General features: G+C 43.6%; 3 protein-coding genes across 5 annotated transcripts in view; 2 read left to right on the top strand and 1 right to left on the bottom strand.

Moving 5' to 3' along the window:
- Positions 1-456: 456 nt before the first annotated feature.
- Positions 457-3,211, bottom strand: med4 (mediator complex subunit 4). The gene is made up of 7 exons (XM_035175396.2): positions 3,071-3,211; positions 2,930-2,996; positions 2,677-2,847; positions 1,782-1,839; positions 1,595-1,681; positions 1,385-1,516; positions 457-1,236 (listed from the first exon to the last, which is right to left on the bottom strand). The coding sequence occupies exons 1-7, from the start codon at positions 3,142-3,144 to the stop codon at positions 1,064-1,066; spliced, it is 762 nt and encodes a 253-aa protein (XP_035031287.1). The 5' UTR covers positions 3,145-3,211; the 3' UTR covers positions 457-1,063.
- A 3,135-nt stretch (positions 3,212-6,346) lies between these two features.
- itm2bb (integral membrane protein 2Bb) lies at positions 6,347-16,737 on the top strand. The gene is made up of 7 exons (XM_035175395.1): positions 6,347-6,598; positions 13,234-13,365; positions 14,041-14,109; positions 15,015-15,164; positions 15,288-15,398; positions 15,502-15,652; positions 15,915-16,737. The coding sequence occupies exons 1-7, from the start codon at positions 6,515-6,517 to the stop codon at positions 16,001-16,003; spliced, it is 786 nt and encodes a 261-aa protein (XP_035031286.1). The 5' UTR covers positions 6,347-6,514; the 3' UTR covers positions 16,004-16,737.
- A 1,101-nt stretch (positions 16,738-17,838) lies between these two features.
- The window catches only part of LOC118120450 (serine/threonine-protein kinase Nek5), a 13,701-nt gene continuing 12,829 nt past the window's right edge, over positions 17,839-18,710 (top strand). For all 3 annotated transcript variants that reach the window (XM_035175391.2, XM_035175390.2, XM_035175388.2), the window contains exon 1: positions 17,839-17,978. The gene's annotated coding sequence lies outside the window, so the exon portion shown is untranslated. The remainder of the gene's footprint in view (positions 17,979-18,710) is intronic.

Raw genomic sequence — 18,710 nt, 5'->3', positions numbered from 1 at the left:
CAAATATGTCAGATCTTTTTCATTAAGATCCATGAATTATTCTCTGAGAAATCAATGAAAATGTTAAAAAAGGAAAATGGTCCCATTTCACATTTTAAAATCCGTCTCTTCTCTCTGGATAAACAGAACATTTCATGGGTTCAACCTGTCATTGTTAAACTCCTGAGTCCTGGTTGGTGTCATAAAGTTGCCATGTGTTGTATAGTGAGGGGTCAACAGGGCCTGAGGAGGCTCACCCAGCTACTCTCTTCTTTTTAATATTTGGATATTATGTCTTTAGTTTCTGTAGCTTCATGAATATCACTGTCTGCTGCAGTAACTAAATGAACAGCAGGTAAAATGTCTCATTCGTATGAATCTGTCTCCGCTCGGCCGGTGGGAGTTAACCGAGCCATCCTCCTGGAGCAGGAAACTCAAACAGCACCAGATTTCAACCACAGACAAAAACACAGGCAATTTTAAAAAGTAGGATTTATTTACAGGGAGGAGTATGTACACGATTATTTACACAAAGGTAAAATAACACCATGTATCTGCATCATACTAAGAACATACAGGCTGCAGTGAACAGACCTCTGACCTGACGTCACTCAGACGGATTCTGTCCATGTAGACGATAAGAGAAGGACTCACTTTGTTTCCATTCACTTTAAACCAAACTGTCTAAACAATAGAAACAAATGAAACAGAAAAATAACAAAAGACATTAAGCTGCTCTGGTTTGTAGGAAGCCGACGTCTCTGAAGCTCTTTACAGGAGCAGTTTGACACTTTCACTCAGTTCAGACTGATCAGGCTCTTAACTCTGCAGTAAATATAAAGCTACAGCTGCTCAGTCACATCAAATCATTTGGTCTCATGTGCTTTAACATGTTGGAGTCTCAGAGGTGAAGAGAGGTTTGACCAGATGTTGCTCAGTGGTGACCACACACACACACACACACACACACACACACACACACACACACACACACACACACACACACACACACACACACACACACACACACACACACACACACACACACACACACACACACACACACACACACACACACACACAGTCAGTCAGAATCACTGCTGCTGCTGGAGGAATCTGTCGACATGGCCTCCACATCGTCCTCGTTCTCCTTGTTATGACCAGGGGGCTCAAGGCCGAAGTCGTTGCCGTGGTGAGGAGGCAGCATTCCCACGGAGACGTCCGAGGACTGCCAGGGGTAGTGAGGCGTCAGGACGTCTGGGGACACAGAGGAGGAGTGATGGTTATTAAGTGAAAGGCACCGAGGCGTCACGTTCTCATACAGTTCGTCAATTTAGCCGTTTTCAGACATGAACTCTGGAGGATTAGTGGATTTTTGGACCAGTGGAGGAGGAGCTTCAGTTACCTGGTAACCTTCCAGCAGCCAGAGCATCACCAGGCAGATGTCCGTTCACGCCATTGGTCGGCATGTTGGCCATGTGACCCAGCATCCCGCTGCGCATTTCCAGGTCAGTAGGGTACGGTCGGCGTGGATCACCTGCGACAATCATAAGAGTTATCAGCCAAGTGAAGTAAAACTCCTGCTGGTGACCAGAGGCAACTGCGTGGGTCTTACCTGGTACCCAGTTGAGAGGAGCACACACGGCGTTACTGGCGCTGATTCTGTGAGCATACTTGATGATTTCTTCTGATGAGATACTTCCTGTGGAGAAAAGGGAAACAACTCAAGACAGAGGACAAAGCGTTCAGACACGAGACCAGTCGACGACCTGACTGTGGGTCAGGCAGCTGTGTTAGCTCACCTTTCCTGGCTTTGTCAATAGATTTGAGTTTCTCTTTTGCCTGGTAAACAGCAGTGGCCTTAAAAAGAGACAGAAGAGGAAACGATTTAAATGATCTGAGGTTTCACGGGTCAACAGGAATTTGTTAACACATAAAAAAACATCATTATAATTTGTCTCATTATAAAAGACATCTTCGACCCTAATGCCAGAATTCTGTGGTTAGTGTTTGTGAAGCAGCAGCAGCAGGTTGTCGGGTCCGACTCGTTCACACCAACAGGAACATGTGGGAACATCAGGCGAGGGGCGGAGCCTGTAGAGCAGCAGGGGCGGAGCCTGTAGAGCAGCAGGAGGCCGGACATGACGTATAAACTCTGCTGTGGAAAGATCAGTGTTGTTGTTTACAGCTCATCCACACCGGCGTCGGCCCTCATCACCAGAAGATCTGGAACCTCCTCGTGTTTCCAAGTTGACGTCTTTGTCTTCTACGTGTACGGCTCCTCTTCTTCATCCTGAGATGTTTGTGTTCTTCTAGTTTCACGTCCGTCACGTGTTAGAAACCTCATCAACACGTCCACTCGCTCACTGGGAAGCTTCCACACATTGTCCTGCTGTTTCCTCACATGGACTCACTCTGACATGTTACACACATTTTACTAGGAGGCTGCAGGAGAAGATCCAGAACATGTCCAGAGACACTGACTCAGACATTTGTTCTCACATAGAGAACCTGCAGAACATGTGAGGAACATGTGAGGAACATGTCAGGAGCATGTCAGGAGAATATCTGGACTGCAGTGAAAGTCTGAAAGCAGCTTGAAATGACAAACATCTTCTTAACAACATCAGACCAACAATGGACCGGGCCGGGGAGAGACAGACGGAGACAACCTGGACACAGAGCGGGGCCACTCACCAGGATGTGCTCGGCCTCCTTCAGCTGCTTCTGGAGCTGCTGGATGTCGCTGTCTCTCTTCTCCACCTCCTTCTCCAGCAGCTGCATCTCCTGGTGCACCGTCCCCTGCTGCTGAGCCACCTCCATCAGCTCCTGGAACTCCCGGTCCCTCTGCACCAGCAGCTGCAGGATCTGTGGACAAAGACCCGTCATTACTGACCCTGGTCGAGTGCCAGTGTCTCCCGGGGACTCCTCTGTGTCCTCCTGTTCTTACCTGGACGTCTTCTCCGGGCTGAGGCAGCTTCTGGCTCCTGGACAGAGCCAACATCTCGATCAGCTCCCTGCAACCACACACACTTTGAATCAAACAGAACCCCACCGCAGCGGGAAACAGGTGCTTCCGGGTCTCACTTACCGGGACAGAACCTCTAAGTCCTCCACCACCGTCAGCAGCCGCTCTTTCGTTGACTTCTCCGCCGCCGACGCCATGTTGGTGTCCCGTCGCTTCTGCGCAGGACAGGAAGTGACGCTTCCTCCTCTTCGCTGCAAGACCCGCCCCTGCTCTGCCTCTGATTGGCTTATCCTGAGTTTGTCGCTCTGACTGTAACCAATCGTGACGTTTTATTACTAAACCCAACCTACGTAGGAGAAATATTAGCCAATCAGAGGCGGGTGTTTCAGCAGAGTAGTTTTGTTCATGATAAACTGAATCAGGATGAGAGAACAACAATAACATATATTAAACACTGTGTTTGTTAAAGAAACACGTTTAGTTAGTGTAGAGTTAACCTACAGGTAACCAGCAGTTAGCATGAGTTGGTTAACAGTGTGAGATAAAGAGCAGAGAGCTAATATATAGAGTTAACCTGCAGCTAACCCTAACCCTATCTAATGATGAAGCTGCGCTAGACGACATCGTCCTTACTTCCAGTGAAACATCAGGAACTTGGGAGTGATCTTCGATCCTGATTTGTCCTAAACGCTGCAGCACGTGTCCTGAAGAGAACCAGGACCAGAGACCACATGTCTCCTGTATTAGCTTCGCTACACTGGCTTCCGGTTAAATCTAGAATAGAATTTAAAATTCTCCTCCTCACCTTCAAGGCCCTTAACAATATGGCACCATTATACCTTAAAGAGCTGATAGTACTTTATCAACCCACTAGAGCACTGCGCTCCCAGAATTCAGGCTGTCGTCCCTAAAGTCTCTAAAAGTAGAGGAGGAGCCAGAGCTTCAGCATCAAGCTCCTCTCCTGTGGAATCATCTCCCACCTTCAGTTCGGGAGGCAGACACCATCTGTACGTTTAAGAGTAGGCTTAAAACCTTCCTTTTTGATAAAGCTTATAGTTAGAGCCGGTCCAGGTTTGTCTTAGACCTGCTCTTAGTTCTGCTGCTATAGGTCTAGAAGGTCGGGGGACACATGACACACGGAGCTTCTCTTTCCAGCTTCTCCTTCCTCTTCTCAATCGTTATCACATCAAAGTAATTCATATCCCATCAATACATGTTACTGACTTGACTTCTTCCCCGGAGTCCCTTTGCCTTATCGCTCGCAGATCCAGGGCCGCGGCTGTGGCCACATCATGGATTAGGATCTGTGGATCACGTATCAGAGGTCGTAATGGTGGATCCAGTATGGCAGATTCTGTATCATGCTGGCTGATCGTGATAATAAAGGCAGATCCTTTATCGTGTTGGCATCAGATACTGGTAGTGGACCACGACCGAGGTGGCAGCTGATGATGGATCTTAATGGCGGCAGTGGATAATGACTGTGGACTATAGTGGCATCCGATCTTGATGGTGGATCCTGATCTTGCTGGCTGCTGACCACAGACTATGATTGCAGCAGGACTGCTCGATACATAGTATTTCTCCTCAGACACTTGACCATTAATGACATTAATCCACCAATTCACTGACCTTCAGTTATGCTTCAAAATGTTTACCCTTATCAATGCTGCTAAAACCTTTATCTTGATGTTCTCCTTTACACTTGACATCTGTTCACTTGTGTCCGTCCTGGGAGACGGATCCTCACGTGTCTCTGAGGTTTCTACGTTCTTTACCTGTTAAAAGGGTTTTTAAGTAGTTTTTCCTGACTCTTGTTGAGGGTTAAGGGCAGAGGATGTCACACCTTGTTAAAGCCCTATGAGACAAACTGTGATTTGTGAATATGGGCCATACAAATAAAATTTGATTGATTGATGATTGAACACTAGCAGTTAGCTTTACTTACTTAAGAGCTAATCTGAAGAAAAGTTTAAAAACCTTTCAAACCAGTAGTTTTAATCAAGGTGCGTTTCATTTGGTGGCCTGTTGGTGGCGTCATTTTACCTTTGTGATATCAGAGAAACCAGCTCAGCAAAGTGAAACTGTTCTGTATGAACTGTGTGTTCCTGTCTGAAGGCGTCTCAGTGAATCTAATCTCTAATTAAACAGTTATTTTACAGAGGGACAGTTAATAATCGCAGCTGTTTCTTAGTCTCACAGCAAAGTGGACAATATTTGTAATGTTGATTATTGGCTGATTGGATAAATTAATGAATAAACAGTTGTACATAATATTATGATTATGGAGTATACAGAATCAGTGACGTCTTTTGAATCTCTGAAAACACATCATGTTAAAAAGGTTTTTATTAATGTGAGTCTGCATTTTATTACCTACACACTTTGTCTATTTTATTGTTATTGTTTTAATATTGTACTTTATTGATTAATTTGTACCCCCCCCGAAATGTTTTAATCCTGTTTTAACCACGTGAAGCTGTTTGAAACGGTGTTTTTTAAAAGTGCTGCATTAACAAAGTTAATTCTTGTTCTTCCAGTGTCCAGTATCTCCAGCTCACTTGTGTAAGGACCTTGTGCTTTCTCTCAGTGTGAGCGGGGGATGACACTCCGGGTCTGGCAACCCTCTCCAGGTATCAGCTGAGTTTTGTTGACGTTCAGCTGGAAACACAAACAATAGGTTTCTGGGCCGGAAACAGCGAGCTCCCCTTCAAAGTAAGAGTAGGGCTCATTTCGAAAGCTCTGATGAAACCAGCCGATTGCGTCGTTTTAAATCTTTCCACCTCACCTGTCAATCAACTCAACTTTACCTGTGTTACATCATCATTGTGGGCGTGGTTCAAAGCGAGACTGGTGGGTTGGGGAAAGTGAAATGATTTGATAAAGTTGAATTACTCTCATATACCATGATATATATGTATATATACAAAGTGTGTGTGTATATATGCATATGTCTGTCTGTCTGTCTGTACTCTATGCCCACGGACACTTCGGCATGCAGATGGGGATCGAACTGCCGACCTTCAGGTTAGAGGACGACTGCTCTACCCCTCAGCCACAGCCGCCCATGTTTATGTGTATGTTTCTGAATGAATTCAATAAAGTATAATCATAAAAGAAAATGGAATGAAATCATTGTAAAATGTTTCACTGTTTATAAACTACAGTTGAGATTATTATTCTTTATTTTCAAGTGTTTACTTTTATCTTTAAGTCTTGATTTGACTCTTATTATGATGAATATTTAAATATGAATTAGATTTGTTATGATTATTTGTATCATTATATTTGAACCTAAATGATTGCTCTTCATGATTAATCTATTTCCCTCTCCTGCTCACAGAGGGAACGTTGCCAGGTCGGACAGTTATGCTTTTGTTGTGAAGCCGCAGCGGAAGCCGCGTGCTGTTGATTAGCGCTGGAGCTCAGAGACGAGCAGGACTTTACTCCGGAGCGACTCTGCGTGTTTCCTCGGTGTTTCTCGCTGTTTCCTCGGTGTTTTCACGGTGTTTCCTCGGTGTTCCGGTGTTTGTCCAGTGGTAACACTTGTTCTCCGTCGTTCTCACGATGGTGAAAGTTTCTTTTAACGCGGCTCTGACGCAGAAAGACGTGAAGAAGGACGTGGAAACTCTTCTTCCTACGGAGGACGCGGTGAGTAGAAAATGGCTAACGGAAGTTACCACGCAGTGAAAACACAGGAGAAGTTCTCTTCCCGGTTTCTTCTTTGTGTTCTCGTGTCTCTTCCGGTCCGTCGGGTACAACACGTTCACATTTAAACATGTTCACTTATATTCATGAACTCGTTCAACGGTTCAGTTCAAGTTTCATGAGGAAAATACGGACATTGGTTTAAAAGTGTCTCTGGTTGTTTAGCTTTGGAAAAACAAAGGTATGTTATTAAAACTGCTTTCAAACCTGCACCGAACTCCGGAGAATCTCCACCAGGGCTGTGACAGACTCCGAATGTAAATGTCTGAGAGGATCCGGACTTTCTCTAGAGATTCTCCGGAGTATAAATCCGGATAGTGTTACTTACACGTGACAGAAAACTTAAGCAAACAAATATGTCAGGATGAAAAAGTGGAGGCAGATTTGTAGAACACACCAGCGAAGAGGTTTGAGCTTTTGTTGCTGATTTAAACTAAACGTGATCTCTGCAGAAGAATGGATTTGTCACTTCCTGCCTCTGCTGCTCCACACCAGAGACAAACTCCGGATAAAGTCCGGACCCAGCTGTGCCTCCGAAGTTCATGTCTGATTACGGCTCAAGACAAAAATGCAGATTCTCTGTAATATGGCAACAACTTAGGGAATATCTGTGCAGTCACGTGTCAGGATGTTTGCTGAGGAGGTGCAGAGTGTGGTTAGAACACTTTGTGCTCATCCTACCTGGTTTATCTGCACTGACACTTGTGCAGCCATGATAAACTGGATTGTTTTTTGCTTTGTGCTGCGATCTCCACATCTGTCGTCACCTTTGTTCTCAATGTTCCTCGTTCTACTCGTTTCCTCGTGTTGGGTCTAAGTCCTGTTGAGTCAAAGACGTTGTTCGCTCTGTGTAATGAAGTTATTTGAATCATGCAGAGTCTGGAAGCTGCAGCTGAGTCTTCACTCCATCTCCGCCCTGTCGTTAAAGCTGTGCTTGTGTGTCACAAACAGGACAAACAGCTGCAGATTCACTTTATTGTTGAAGATGAGAACATGAGTGAATCAATATTACATAAGAGATAAACAGTGAAAGCGGTTTTACAGCTGTGGTTTTCTTGTGGGAACTTTGAGCTGTGATTGATATTTTCTGCTCACAGGTTGAATTTGACTTCCTGTGCGGTGGCAGCTGTGATCTGGTTTGGTTTCCGCTCCTTCTCCCACTCTTATCTTGATCATCGCAGTTGGATGTTTTCCGTCTGGGGAGTGAAGTTGACCTAAACGAGTCTGAACTTTAGTCGTGCTGGTTGATGTTTAGGGGGTTTTCATTGTCGTTGTTGGCAGTTTATTAAGAAGACTGTTAATGTTGGAGCTTATGTGAAACTGTGGTAAAGTGTTCCAGCAGCTGCGACCACAGAAAGTGCTTCAATTAGCAGGTCAGAGCTGGAGAACCTGACTCCTGATTAGCTCGTAATGAGCGAGAAGGTCAGATCTGACCGCCGACTGATCAGCTGCTGCTTCTTTCATCCTCCGTTGTGTTTTGGATCATGTGGATCGATGAGGAGACGACGGCGTTCAGCTGGTTTTAATCATCATCAGCAAAAATAACAAAGATCAGAATCATCTCAGTCAATAATGAATGTTAAAACTGCCTCACACAGATGCATTATGGGAGAACCCGAATGCAAAAGCCACACAACGAAAACAATAAAACAAATTAGATGAAATAGAATATTTAAAATGCCCTGAGGATAAAAATGACTATTTTTATAGACCTTTCCAGCTTCAACCTACAAAGTACTAGAGCAAATACTTGTTTTGTGATGAGTAGATGATTTTCTGTGAGGATTTACATAATGTGCAGCTTCAGGTTGTTCACAGACACAATAAATAGACCAGGATGAATATTTAGGCCGAGCACGTCTACACGCTTAGTTTAGCTTCTTCCTCAGTGAGTCTTATAACACGTCTACACACATGTTCATCTCTTCAACTGCTTCCAACAAGCTTCACTATCGATTTAATGTCAGTATAAATCCAATATATTTGGTTGAATGTGTTTTCTTTTTAAACTGTTAAATATCAAACCTCCGCTACATTTCTTTGTCTTAAGCGTTTAATAACCAGGTTTTAGGAAACATTGTTTTATTTATGATCTAACCCCAGAACTGGACGGTTCAGGCTCCACTGTTTCCTCAGTTAGGATTAGATAATCAGGTATTCAGCTTCTGATCTGTCAGATAATCTCAGTTTGACTCAGATTAACAGTTTATTTCCTGCTGCCGTCTTTGTGATGACTCAGCTCGTTTATAGATTCATCCTTTAATGAGCTCTGATCAGGTAGAAACTTTAAAAAGTCTCATTCAGCTGTTGGGTCAGAGTACGTTTCATTAACCGCCTCAGAACTGATCTTTTGTTTAAAGAGTAAGATCCTGTCTGTTGAACCAGAAACAGCCATGAGGTCGCTCTGTTCACAGAAACCAGACTCCAGCGATTAGAAACCTTGAAGAACAGGATTTCTGGTCTTTGTGTTGTTGTGTGGTAAATAACACAACACCTGAAAACGTGATCCCTTCCTTCCGATGATGTTGACCTCTGCTTGTGTTGACTGAAATTGAAAGTGCGTGTATGTGACGTAAATCTGTATTTTGACAGAGCTGACTGTAAACACCAATCGATCCTGTTTTAACCAGACACGCGTAAATATCAGAAATCTAACATGTGAGATTTAACTTCTAATGAGCCCATGAACCAGTCGTGTGTAAATGGATGATCTTTGTTATCGTGTTGTATGATATAAAATCTTGGATGATTCAACTTTTACTAATGGTTTTGTGTTAAAAAGCAAAAAATGGTTAATATTGACTCACAATACCAATTAATCTTAAGTAGTTGACATTATTGATCACATATCGTCACTGCTGTGATGTTTGTAGATTCTGTTTTTAACAAAACAACCACCGGTGGCTGAAGCTGTTCTATCAACTGATGATTGATATAATGACGGCCGAGTTGGAATCGCCTCAGTTTGTTCATCAGGGGAACGTGGTCGTGTGACGGTAAAGACGCTTAAGCAGCTCCTGTCTTCAGATTCATTGATACAGCAAACGGACGGATTAGTTTCCCTCCTGTGTGTCCTCCCGCTGGACCTCAGGCCTGCAGACCGCTTGGAAGGGATTACGGTCTAATCAGTCCGATGGATTCATCCGCCACCCACTGGGCACCAGACTGTAAAACTCCACAAGATGGAAGATTAACGGAGCGGCAGATAAACAGTGAGCAGAGGACGACCTCCCCCATCAGCCCCGAGGCCCCGTCACCTTTCACCCACAACACAGCTACTGTCCGTCCCAGTCAGGAGGTCCTCTGCGCTCGTGGTTTGAATTCAGTCAGAACAGCTCAGACCTTAATGTCTGTGACATATAGGACAGATGATCATTGAAGCTGTGGTTGTGGTGAGCCCCGGGCTCAGCAACGTTTAAATACGAGTTCCTGTGAGAAACGCTTTGCTTCCGCTCCATGTAGACGAGTGTTTATTCTGTCACTGCAGTTACAGTCTAGTAAAAGCTTTAATAACACATAACGTTATTAAGGTTAACAGTTATGATCTTGATCTTTACAATAATCTGAATTATATAAAGCCTAATGCTATAAAGTGAAGGCTACTTATCCATTGTCAAAACCCACCTTCATGAATGAAAACACTTAGCAGAAAAACTATAATTTAATTGAGCATGGAAATAATGCTCAATTATTTGAGCATTATTGAGCCCCCCCCCTGTCGAGTGAATATTGTTTGAATTCAAATGTAAACGTTACAGACCTGTCTGTGTTGACTTGACATAATGAGAAGATCACAAACTGTCTGTGCCTGAATTCTTCATACAGAACCTTCAAACTGGAGAGTTTGATGGTTGTCAGATCAAGTCGGTGTGTTTGGTGTGTCGGGTTCACGAGGATGGAGTTTCACGTGAAGCCACCAGCAGACTGAAACTAAATCTGTCCTGGACACTGATATGTAACCGTCTCCACGGAGACAGAAAGACGCGCTGTTCTCAGGTGGACTGATGCCCAGGACGCCGCAGCCTGATCCGCTTAAAGAGCTTTACGTCCAGGATCAGTGAAACAGAGAATACTGTGTTTACACACTGAGAAAATACAACTTCTGACAAACATCTGAAAACACACAATACTGAAACAGAGACAACAAGACACAACATGTTGGTGAAGGCATAGTTCAACGATTAGTTTTGAAATCCATTAAGAATTCACATTCCTCTAGATTATCACTGAGAGTTCATACCTGCAACAAATGACACAAACTCATAAACACAAAAAAGTCCTGAAGTGTTTGTGTGTTGTTGTTCACCCTCACGAAGCAGATGAAAACATAAGCTCCTTGGTGGAGGTCAGAATTCTGACAAACCCGTTTAAACTTTACTCAAACTTTTCATTTTTGGCTTTAATTTTACACTTTTTTATTTTTAAAAGTCTTGATCCTGTCAACCAGAAAGAACTAAGCTATCATAAAAATCTCTGAGGGAACATCTTGTTCCCTGTGTGTGTGTGTGTGTGTGTGTGTGTGTGTGTGTGTGTGTGTGTGTGTGTGTGTGTGTGTGTGTGTGTGTGTGTGTGTGTGTGTGTGTGTGTGTGTGTGTGTGTGTGTGTGTGTGTGTGTGTGTGTGTGTGTGTGTGTGTTGCAGTTATGAAATGCTCCTCCACAGGCCTGTCAGATCTTGTCGCTGCAGCAGAGTTGTGAAATAGAAACGAAGGATCCACGATCAGAGAGTTTCTCACACAGTTGATCTGTGTTTGGATCATTGGTTGTTTTTATTTTTGTGTTAAACTAAATCTCAGTAGAGACAAATCCCCAGTTTCTCATGGTCTGAAGGACAGATTCTGTCCATCGCCCTCTGTCGACAGAGCAGATTTAGTTGCTCCCCCCCGTCTGTCTGTTTGTGTGTTCGTTAGCAGTAACACACAATAACTACTGAATTCATGACCATAATGTGTATTCACGTCTTATGACTCAGGGATGAAACAGGATCCAGGATTTCTTTTCACTTTCTTGAACATTGTTAGTGTTTTTATTCCCAGTGGACGGAGGTTTATGATATTTGCAAGTTGTCCGTCTGGTTTTTCCAACAGTTGGATGTAATGACTGAGTAGATGTAGGTGTTCAAAGGTCACAGTGATGGTGTAGTTTGATGTTTTCCTCGATTTCTCAGAGAAATATTCACTGATCTTGATGAAGGAAATCTGATATTTTTAAGTTTGTGAAATTTGGTGCGGATCCAAATAAAAATCCAGACATGGCAGAAGTAAAAGTTGTATAATTGGGACATTTGCGAGCTGTTTAGATTTGTTTCAGACATCACAACATGGTGGAGTTTGTTACTGAGCTGTTTGATGTTGGATTCTGTTTCACTTCCACTTCCTCTTTTGTGAGGACATGTTCAGTTTGTTCTGTCCCAACATTTATCACATCCAGAAAAGGTTCACACAACTTCTGTGTTGTTGACGGTCAGAAAAGACAGAGCTCTTCCTGTTCCCCATGTGCTCTGTCCTTCCTTGTTTTCATATCTGAACAGGAAATGCTAAGCTGAACGACTTCTGGGAATATTTTACTTGTGACACTTGAGTGAAGAATTCAATGATTGTTTTAAATGAAGTAGTTTATCATCTTATCGTTAGTCGTGTTATTAGTATTAGTTGCAGCTCAGTTTCACTGGTGTCTGGTGACAGTGATTATTACAACTGTCCAAAAAGACTTAAATCACACATCAGATCTTGATGAACGAATTATTCAAGTTGAAAATCTTTACTGATTCATTCTATAATTTGTTGAGAACAAAATGATGTAACAACGGCCAATGGAAAACCAAATCAAAAACCCCCAACGACCCAGAGTTCCTCAGTGGAGCTGATGAAGTAACATCAGGGAAAGTTTGTGTTGAAAACAAAGTTTTGATGTGAAAGTGAAACCACACTTTGTGTTTTCAGACACTGGTTAAAAAAACGATGTGCTTGTTCAGGGAAACGTCAACAGAGCAGCAGAGCTTCATGAGAGATTCCTGTCAGTTTCTCAGTTGCACAGAAAAGCTTTTTAGCTTTTTCTCAAGAGGAGACGAGTACAGACGACATGTTGGGACTCGCCCTTAAAATACGTCAGGTTTTTATTCTGTGGGTCAGAGTCCAGCGGCTGATAAACCTGTTTACACACACACACACACCGTATACACACACACACACACACACACACACACACACACACACACACACACACACACACACACACACACACACACACACACTCTTCTGATTCTCCACCGCCCAGTTCATATCTTCTTTTAGGAGAACAACTGTTCTCTGGCTAATGTCCTCTTGTCTGATGGTTACTGAGCTCTGTTCTGTCTCAAATGTTGTTTTGAAAAAAGACGACACAAATGTGTTTGAGAAGTTAAGGAACCGATGGAAGAGAAAAAGTGAATCTGAATCTTTAACCGTGTTTTAAATGCAGAGAAACAAACTTTTAGATCAAAACCTGGAAACTGAACATGTGAAAGTAAAGAAAGTGATTTGTCATAAGTTATAAACATTCAGTCTGCGTCTCTTCATCTTCTTCTTCTTCTCTGCTGCAGGATGCGGAGGCAGCTGTGCCGGTGCGTCACCAGTCCCGGGCCTGGTGCTGGTGCATGTGTCTGGGTCTGGCCCTCATGTTGTCTGGGGTGGTGGTCGGAGGAGCGTACCTGTACCGCTATTACATCCTGGAGGTGAGTCGAGGTTAACATAGGAAAAGAAATCGGACACAGATATATCAGCAGATATGACAAAGAAATGTGATTGAGGTTTGATATTTTACAGTTTAACCATCATCTTTATTATAAACAACTATAAAACACAAAAGCAATTAAATATATAGAACTTGAATTAAGACATTTTTTATTTTTTCTGACGAAACAAATGCACAGTGTGCTTTGTTCATTTAGTAAAATAACAGTTTCCATATCAGGATCTGAAGGATGAGGATTTACTCTGTTTTATCCTTGTTTTCCTAATAAAAATCAATCGTAATCGAGCCACGAGGATTGAAACTGTGAACCACACGTTGCAGGAGGAAATATGAGGCGACAGGTTCCGACAGGTAAACGGTTCCTGTGAGCTGCTTCAGGTCCGACTCCACCCGACGACCAGGAGAGTGAAGCCGCAGGTCGGAACACGTCGGATGGTTTATTCCAGTTTGAGGTGTTTCCTCCTCCTGTGTTTTGTTCAGGTGGCATGAGGACGACGGCAGCAGCACGAGGCTGCGGGCGTCATCCAACTGGACGAAAGAAAAATAATAAAGAACTTGTCTGTGTGGATGTTTTGGAAGAAAAGTAATTAACACATTTTGTCTCTGTACTTCCTGTTGAAAACAACTCATTTTCCTTTTCCCCTCGTCACCGCAGGAGAGTCCAGTGTTTGTGTGCGGAGTTCACTACCGTGAGGGAGACTTCATGATCCGAGAGGAAGAGGAGGTACGAGACAACACATCTGCTCTTCTTCACTGAACTCCAGCTTCATTCATCTTTGCAGCGCCACATTTCATCTCTGTATTTGTATTTGTCTGCGCTGGCGACACCCAGTGGAAGGAGGCATTATATTTTCAGTCTGTCCCATTCTTGTGAACACGACATCTCAATGAAGCCTTGAGAGAATTTCTTGGTTACAAACATTAGACTTAGACTTGGTCCAAGGTCGAGGTCACTGTGACCTCGCAAAACCTGTTTTTGGTCTCTTGAACATAATGGATAAGTCTAAGATGACGACTGCCTCGTCCGCGGGCCGTGTAGACCGCGAAGGCCAAACTGACATGGTCTCCAGATTTCTACACTTTTACGTCTTAGCCCCTGTTGCTGTTACATAGCAACAAATCTGCAGTTAGACACAAGGAGAAGGTTTAGATGTGTACTGTTAGCTGTTCGGTTGAGTTAAAGCATGATACCGAAGCATCGGACGTCTCGTCTGTGCCATTAACTCTTTGAAGACCGGTTTGTCACTGAAAGACAAGTTTGTCCCTGGAGGATGAAAGGACACATTTGTGGGTCGCAGTTGAAGGAGCCTTGAAAAAGAGACACTGTTCAAATCCAGCCTCTGAACTGAGAGACAGCTGATATCTCAAGTCTGCCTCTGGGGACTTTCTCTAAATGTTGACGTGTTGTCACTTGGACTCAAAGATGAGCGGATTAGATTTCAGTGATCAAAGGTCCCAGTGACCTCATGGTGTAGACTGAAACTCCACTGGTTGACAAACGCACACAACCAGGCTGCGGTGATTTAAAAGTTGAAACCACATTTTTAATGAAAATGCTTAAATCTGCTGCTTCAACCAGTAAACGATGAACCACTGACTGGTTGATTAACTGGTGTCGCTGGTCTGCAGGTGGACGTGGCGCTGCCGAACCAGTTCCACCTGCGACAGCTGGAGGAGAGGATCCGGGTGCTGGAGAAGGAGCAGGTTGAGCTCATCAGCGTCCCCGTGCCCGAATTCGACGACGGAGACCCGGCAGACATCGTCCACGACTTCCAGAGGGTGAGACGCCGCAGACACCTGACGAGGACGCAGTTTCCTGTTTGAGGGGACAAAGAGATTTGTGTTGACCGACCTGATGTCCTGTAATGAATGAATTAAAGTCATGTTTGTCTTCTGTCTCAGAGGTTGACCGCCTACCTGGATCTGAGCCTGAACAAGTGCTACGTCATCCCGCTCAACACCTCCATCGTCATGCCTCCCAGAGACTTCCTGGAGCTGCTCGTCAATGTCAAGGTAAGACCACGATTTCACCTTTAATCCAGTGACATTTTTCATGACATGTTTGAACCTGTCCTCTGTCGTCCTCTCACCTCCTCTGTCCTCTTCGGTCCTCCAGGCCGGAACCTACCTGCCCCAGTCGTACCTGGTCCATGAGGAGATGATGGTGACGGAGCGCCTGGAGCATGTTGAGCAGCTCGGCTACTTCATCTACAACCTCTGCCGCGGCAAAGACACGTTCAAGCTGCAGCGCAGAGACAGGATTCTGGGTAGGAACCTGAGATCATTCAGTCCTTTTTAATGACACAGCGAGCGTAGCTACTTTTACTATCACACTAATTAACGTTAATGCTAACTTGTTTCAGCGTGAGGTGATTGGGCTCATTTAAATATACTTTTATGATGAAGGGAAATGTCTTCAGCAGTGGCCCGAACACGGATCCTTGAGGGACACTGTCTCAACCATTACAGGTTGTAACTTTCCGTAAACTTGAAGCAGAACGTTAACCACGCGTCTCTCCGTCCTAACAGGCATGCAGAAGCGTGAAGCTCTCAACTGCCACAAGATCCGTCACTTCGAGAACACGTTCGTGGTGGAGACGCTGATCTGCGAGCCTTAAGACGCCTCGGCGCCTCACAGCTGCTCGTCCAGGCGCTGGCGTGCAGTGCGATTGTTTTTAATCCTCACCTGTCCTGTTTTTTCTGTCCATGACATCAGGTAGTTTGAGTGAGTGAGAGGATGAAATGTGAAGCTGTTTGGTGAATATTCAGTGATTGTGAAATAAAAGGTGAAGAGTCATGTGTTTTTCCACTTTCTGATGGGGGCGGCATTATCTTTTCATAACTAGTTAAAATCAGCCGAGTATGAAATAGTAAATTATTTTAATCAAGGTAACATTTATAGCACAAACATGTTATTATAGCACATGTGGGTAAATATACAGTTTTTCTTTCAGTCCAAATAAGATTTCAAAGTAAAAGCTAACTTTTTGTACAACTCTTGTGGGTTTTTGAAACTGATCAGTCCAGAGACTCTTGGTTTTTTTTTGTATTTGTCTGCTGTAGTTATTAATTCACTGCATCTGTTCTTTCTTAACTGGAAAATGGTCTTAAAATGAGAGCGTAAACTTGCTGCTCTCGTTGAGCTTTAACGATAAAAAGTGCAGCGTAAGAAAACAGGAAGTGGAGAGAGCTCACAGGAAACACACACTTGTGATAAAATCTTTTTTCACCAGAGTTGTCGGTCGTTTGGTTTTGATTGTGTAATTCTTTGGAAAACTCTTCTTGTACTAATGTGTATATAATCTCTTAAAAAGATGTGACCAGACCAACACAATAAACACAATAAACACAACTGCTGTTGTCCTTCATGTTCTCAGCAGGTTCTCTTTGTTAGTGGCTTGTTATCATGTTATTAGCATGTTATTGTGAAATTATTTGCCTTTTGTCATATTACCAGCATGTTATTAGCCTTTTATCGTTAAACAGTTTTGTCACATCGCTGCTTCTCTTTGTTTACTGCTGATACTTTAACTACATGATGCTTCATGGACTTTTACTGCAGCGAGTTTGTGTGTCTACAGTCGGGACCTCAGAGGACTGACACTGGATCAGCTGTCACAGCCGTCCGTGTCATTTGATCACAGTGGAAATTTGTTCTTAATTAAAGCTCTAATCACATGGACCTCACACGGGGGGGGGGTGATGGGAAACAGGCCAGGTGGTCGGTGGAGGGTCACCTTGAGGAATCAGCAGCTCAGCACTCATTAAACGTCACTACTGCACATTCAGTCAAATCCACTTTCTCCATATGATAAAAACATTCTGTTGCATTTTAATACAAATGGAGGAACATCTGCTCCTCAGGTGGAACATCTGGACCTCAGGTGAAACATCTGGACCTCAGGTGGAACATCTGGTCCTCAGGTGGAACATCTGGAACTCAGGTGGAACATCTGGACCTCAGGTGGAACATCTGGAACTCAGATGGAACATCTGGTCCTCAGTTGAGTGACATAACTTACCTGAGTGGGTGTGATCAGACACAATAAATAAAACATAATGAATGATATTGATGATATAATCAATCAATCACAGGTTATTAGTCTCATATTCCCAGTTTGTCTCACAGATGTTAACAAGGAGCAACTTCCTCTGTTCTTAACTCAACTAGAGTCAAACTACCAAAACAAAAACTTGATTAACATTAGAAACTAATGACTAATATTAAATGAGCTGATCATGTGTTTCTGTGTCAAATTAAATACGAATGAAACGGACAGTCTGGTAAAATAATAATTATGATTATTAGTTATGTAATATTTTCTTGAACCTCTGTCCTATGATAATCGCTAGAATCATATATATTATCTTCCTTTCTAAAGAAACACACTCTTCCTGTTTTACAAAGTAAAAAACACGCTGGATTAGTTATTCGAACTAATAATAAAACTACATGTCCCATCATGCCCTGCGGTGCCTCTGTCCGCTCGTCAAACAGCTGTAGCGTGTGTCCGGACAGTGTGGGGATCGAACCTGTGCGCTGCTGCTCTGTGTGACCTCTGACCTCTGACCATCCCCTCCACTCTGTGACGTGTGAGTAAAACTTTGATCACGAGCTGTCACCGTTTTATCCCCGTGAGCTTCTGTTAGCATGCTAACCGGATGCTAACCTGATGCTAACACGGGAGCTAGCCGATGTGTTTCCGTCTCCATGGTGACGGGCTGCTTCCTGCGTGTCGCTGATGAAGACGATGAAGATGATGAAGGTTCGAAGAAGGTTCCTGTGGTTTCACTTGGTTCACATGTCTCTGGTCAGCTCGTAACAGAGAGAAAGCAACTTTATTAAAAACTATAAATAAAAAGTGATGAGCAGGAGGATCAGAGAGAAGCTGAACCAGGGACAGTGATTGGTCCAGCTGAGAGCAGTGGGCCAATCAGGTGGGTTCATGAGACAGCAGCTGCTACAGAGGAGACACATGAGACATGAGACACATGAAGACACTGAGAGACATGAAGACACATGAGACATGAAGACACATGAGAGACATGAAGACACATGAGAGACATGAAGACACATGAGAGACATGAAGACACAGAGACACATGAGAGACATGAAGACACATGAGACATGAGACACATGAAGACACAGAGACACATGAGAGACATGAAGACACATGAGACATGAAGACACAGAGACACATGAGAGACATGAAGACACATGAGACATGAAGACACATGAGAGACATGAAGACACATGAGAGACATGAGACACATGAGACACATGAGAGACACATGAGACATGAAGACACATGAGAGACATGAGAG

The sequence above is a fragment of the Hippoglossus stenolepis genome, chromosome 13 (genome assembly GCF_022539355.2).
Source record: "Hippoglossus stenolepis isolate QCI-W04-F060 chromosome 13, HSTE1.2, whole genome shotgun sequence".
Classification (NCBI taxonomy): Eukaryota; Metazoa; Chordata; class Actinopteri; order Pleuronectiformes; family Pleuronectidae; genus Hippoglossus; species Hippoglossus stenolepis.
This window is presented reverse-complemented; position numbering and strand designations above follow the sequence as displayed.